Source organism: Fukomys damarensis, unplaced genomic scaffold (genome assembly GCF_012274545.1).
Source record: "Fukomys damarensis isolate Sample0158 unplaced genomic scaffold, DMR_v1.0_HiC HiC_scaffold_17, whole genome shotgun sequence".
Taxonomy (NCBI): Eukaryota; Metazoa; Chordata; class Mammalia; order Rodentia; family Bathyergidae; genus Fukomys; species Fukomys damarensis.
In genome coordinates, this window is record NW_022900929.1 from 16,479,706 (window position 1) to 16,483,715 (window position 4,010).

The 4,010-nt window shown below is 49.1% G+C and overlaps 1 protein-coding gene across 1 annotated transcript in view; it reads left to right on the top strand.

Annotated features, from left to right (window-relative positions):
- Nucleotides 1-3,317: 3,317 nt before the first annotated feature.
- Nucleotides 3,318-4,010, top strand: part of LOC104852308 (flocculation protein FLO11-like) — a 1,287-nt gene continuing 594 nt past the window's right edge. The window contains exon 1 of the mRNA XM_033765259.1: nt 3,318-4,001. Coding sequence (XP_033621150.1) covers nt 3,318-4,001 — 684 coding nt within the window. The remainder of the gene's footprint in view (nt 4,002-4,010) is intronic.

Below are 4,010 nucleotides of genomic sequence, written 5' to 3' on the forward strand. Positions count from 1 at the left end.
CCTGTGATTGGTCCAAGTGCACTACCAGTGATTGGTACAGCCTCAGCTACCATGGCTGTGATCCAATGAGGGGGCTGGGTTGAAACCAGGGAATCTTCTGGAGGGCAAGTGGAGGGGGTTGGGGATGGTAACAGATTCCTCCCCTTCTGGTCTTAGCCACCAGGGCACCCCCTCTCTTCTTTAAAAAGGCAGTGATAGCTTCAGAAGCTGGGGAGGGGCGCCGCTTTGATGGTCCAGCTGCACCCATGTTGGGGTGGAGTAGAGGACACCACTAGATAGCCAGGGAAGACACTGAAGAAAGTTGTCCCAGTCCAAGGGGGTTGGGGAGGGGAGCAAAGCTGTGGGCCTAGCAGTGCCCCCTCCTGCTGGGTGCAGAAATCCGAGAGTGGGCACTTCCCAGGCTCACAAATACTTAAGAAATTCCATAAACCCAATAAGTTAAATGTGCATCTTAGAAAACTTCCAAGAATGCAAAATGTTTTCTGTTGCTGCAATAAAATACCTGAGACTGGGTAATATAAATAGTAGAGGTATATTATGGCTTATGGTTCTGGAGGCTGGAAAGTCCAAGAGCCTGGTGCTGGAGAGTCCTGGTCCTATTCTGACTTAGCAGTGGAAGGGCTGTGACTTCGGGCGGAAGAAACAAACATGACTGGCAGCCATGCTTGACATCAACCACTCTGGTGGTGACCAATCCTGAGAGTTACCCTAGTCTCTGCAGAAAGGCATCAGTCCCCTTTTCTTTGTTTCTTCGTCTTCCCTTCCCTTCCCCTCCCCTCCCCTCTCCTCTCTTTTCTCCTTTCCTGTCCCCCCAAACCTCCCTCTTTATTGGAGGCAGGGTCTTGCTATGCATTTTGGGCAGGCCTTAAACTCACTATGTAGCCCAGGCTGAATCTGAACTCACGGTTACCCTCTTGCCTCATCCTCCCAAATGCTGGAATTATAGGTGTGTGCCACAATGCCTGGTCCTCTTGATGACACAACTGTTTCAAAGGCTCCACCCCCCCTCAATGTCATGCCTTGAAAATCAAGATTCAAGGTGAGTTTCAGAGGGAAAAAACCATACCAGCAATATGTTCACAAGTCTGTAAACTAAGTGTAGAAGTATGGTAAATCTCAACTGCTCATAAATGTTTTAATACTGTTTAGAATGTTAGCAAGATTTTAATAGAACATCGCAAGTCTAAATCAGTCACTCACTTATGTATTTTAAATTGTAATCCCAAAGGAGCACGTTATGCTAATAGGCCAGAGCTCTTGAACATTAGAAATACATTAAATCCTGCCAGGTGTAGCATACACACAGACAATCCCAGCACTCTGGGAGGTTGAGGAGGGACCACAAGTTCGAGTCCAGCCTGGGTAATTTAGCAAGATCCTGTTTCAAAACAAAAAATTAAAAAAGGACTGGGGGTATGTAAGGATCCTAGATTCAATCCACAGTACCCCCCAAAAAGAAAAAAAAAACAACTATGGGCTTGATTTTCTTAAGGATAACTAGAGAAACTCTACAGGTTCCTGGGCCTATATGAAGAGCCCCACTATACTAGTAAGGATATATATGTATGTATATATAATTTTTAATAATTGAAATTGAGACCTTGAGCTTGTGAGGCAGGCAGTGGCACCACTGATCTAAATCCCAAGAATATTTTTGTATTTGCTGTAACAAATATATAATGGCTCAATGACCGTAGTCTTGCTTTGTTTTTTTTTGTTGTTGTTTTTTTGAGACAGGGTCTCACTATGTAGTTGAGACTGACCTAGAACTCACTACGTAGCCCAGGCTGGTCTCCAACTTTGCTTTGGTTTTTTTCTTTCTGGTGTAAGGATGAAAGGTAAGTGTTCTTGATGGTCAGATGGTCAGGTGGCTTCTCCTCCTGTGGTGATTCAGGTACTGGGATTCCTCCTGCCTGAGGCTTTATTCTTCTTTCCATCTCCTTACCTTTGCCTCTGCCTGACTGAAGAAAGGAAAAATTGACACCATCAGAGAAGTATCACAGGCCAGGCCTGCAAGTGGGATCTATCCACGTAAATGAGAACTGGCCTGAAGTCTGACTGGGCAGCAGCCTCTGTCCTGCACCTGTACATTGTCCCAGCCCCCTCCAATGCCACACCTTGTGGCCTGACTTCTGTGAGGGCAGATCTGATGTGTGATTTCTAGCTGGAAGGTGAGCTCACTGGTCCAGGGGCAAGGCCATTCCAGAGCAGGGAGTAGAATTTGAAAGAATGACCCCAGAAAAAGAAAAAAATCCCAGGGATGGGCGTGGTGGTGCACACCTGTAATCCCAGCAATCAGGAGACTGAGGCAGGAGGATCGCAGTGAGTTCCAGACCAGCCTGGGTCAGTCTCAACTACATAGTGAGACCCTGTCTCAAAAAAACCAAACCAAAACAAAGAAACAAACAAAGAAAAAATCCCAGGATGCAAAGGAGGGTTGTGCGTGCAAGAGTTAAACTGTCCACTCTGTCCCCTCAGGTCTCAGTGAAAGCCAGAGAAGGGCTGTGTGGGATGGCGGTGGGTGCATCCACCAAGAAGACTCCCAGGAGCCACAGTGCCAGCAGCTATTGAGGAACCAGGAGCCAGGTGGGGCAACAAAAGTGGAGAATCAGAAAAGGGGCCACTCCCTCAAAATGAGTGGGGTGATCCTGACATACTGGCAAAGACAGTTATGGCCTCTGATTTCTGGGGTTGGGGGGCCATGGAAAGTTAGCTCAGCTGTGAGGGGAAGAGTTGGGAAGGGGGGAAGGGGTCACATGAACAACAATGTATAACTGGATGGAAAAGAGGAGACGGGAGAGACAAACGTCATGGCAGGATTTCTTCTAGCTTAATTTGAAAATCATAATATCATCATTTCTTGGGACACAATTTTAGGGAGAAGCCCAAACAGAAGAGTAAATTCTGGCACAGAGACCATGGTAAAAGGTTATTCTATGGGCATTTTTTCACTGGAGGACATCAGTCCTTTGAGCCTTTCTACTGAAGACAGCTCATCTCCAACAAAAATGCAAGACCCCAGCATCTATGGATCAGAGACTCCAGAAGATAGTACACATGTTTCTCCCCACATTGCCAACAACCTTGAAAATACAACAGGAAACTCTATGAGAAACTCCCCCATGGAGGACAGCAGTCTTTCCCAAATACCTTCAGAAAAAGATCCATTCACAAAATCGCATGTAAGCACTTCAACCTCCAAACCTAGGTCTTCAAGCAAAGCACTGACAACCACTGACATTGTAGGAAGCAGGGTAACAGCAGTCAGTCTTGGGGTAGGCAGAGCCACCAGCTCTAAGCCTGTGGACAGCACTACCATGCAAATCAGCACAGTGCCCACCAATATGAAAGGCTACCCTGTGCCACTGCTCACAGCCAGTGAGACAGGCCCTGCATCTACAAATATCGCAGTTAGCACGATGATTGTCAGCAGCCATTCCTCAGCCAGCTCGCATGCCAAAATACCGGTAGTGGGCATGAGCACATGGGTGACTTCTGCTGTAGCCGGGTCCTCTTCTGGCACGGGGGCCGCCTCCACTGCATCTGTGTCTGGGAGTCCAGAAGGAAGTACACCTGCTTCAGTCCCGGGGATCAGTGGCCCCACTGCCACGGAAGGCAGCACGGCCCCAGAGTCCCCAGCGGAATCCAGCACCCTGTTCCCAGCACCCAGCGAGGCTGTATCCTCACCAGTGACTGATGCCTCCATGACTCTCACACCCGTGCCCTCTACTGAGAGCACCTCTGCATCCTCCGCCACTGTAGGGACCAGCACGACGGACACCGCTCCTGGTGCCAGCAGGGCCACCAGTGCAGAGCCTGTGGACAGCACCAGTTTTTCAGCTGCTACGAAGCACACCAGCCCAGTGCCCACTTCTAGCCTGGGCTCCTCCCTGCCTATCAAAACAACCAGTGAGCCAGGCGCTGCGTCAGCCAGCCTCCCAGCCAGCACGATGCCTGTCAGCAGCCGACCCTCAGCAAGCTCGCCTGTCCCCACCCCGGTGGTGAGCACC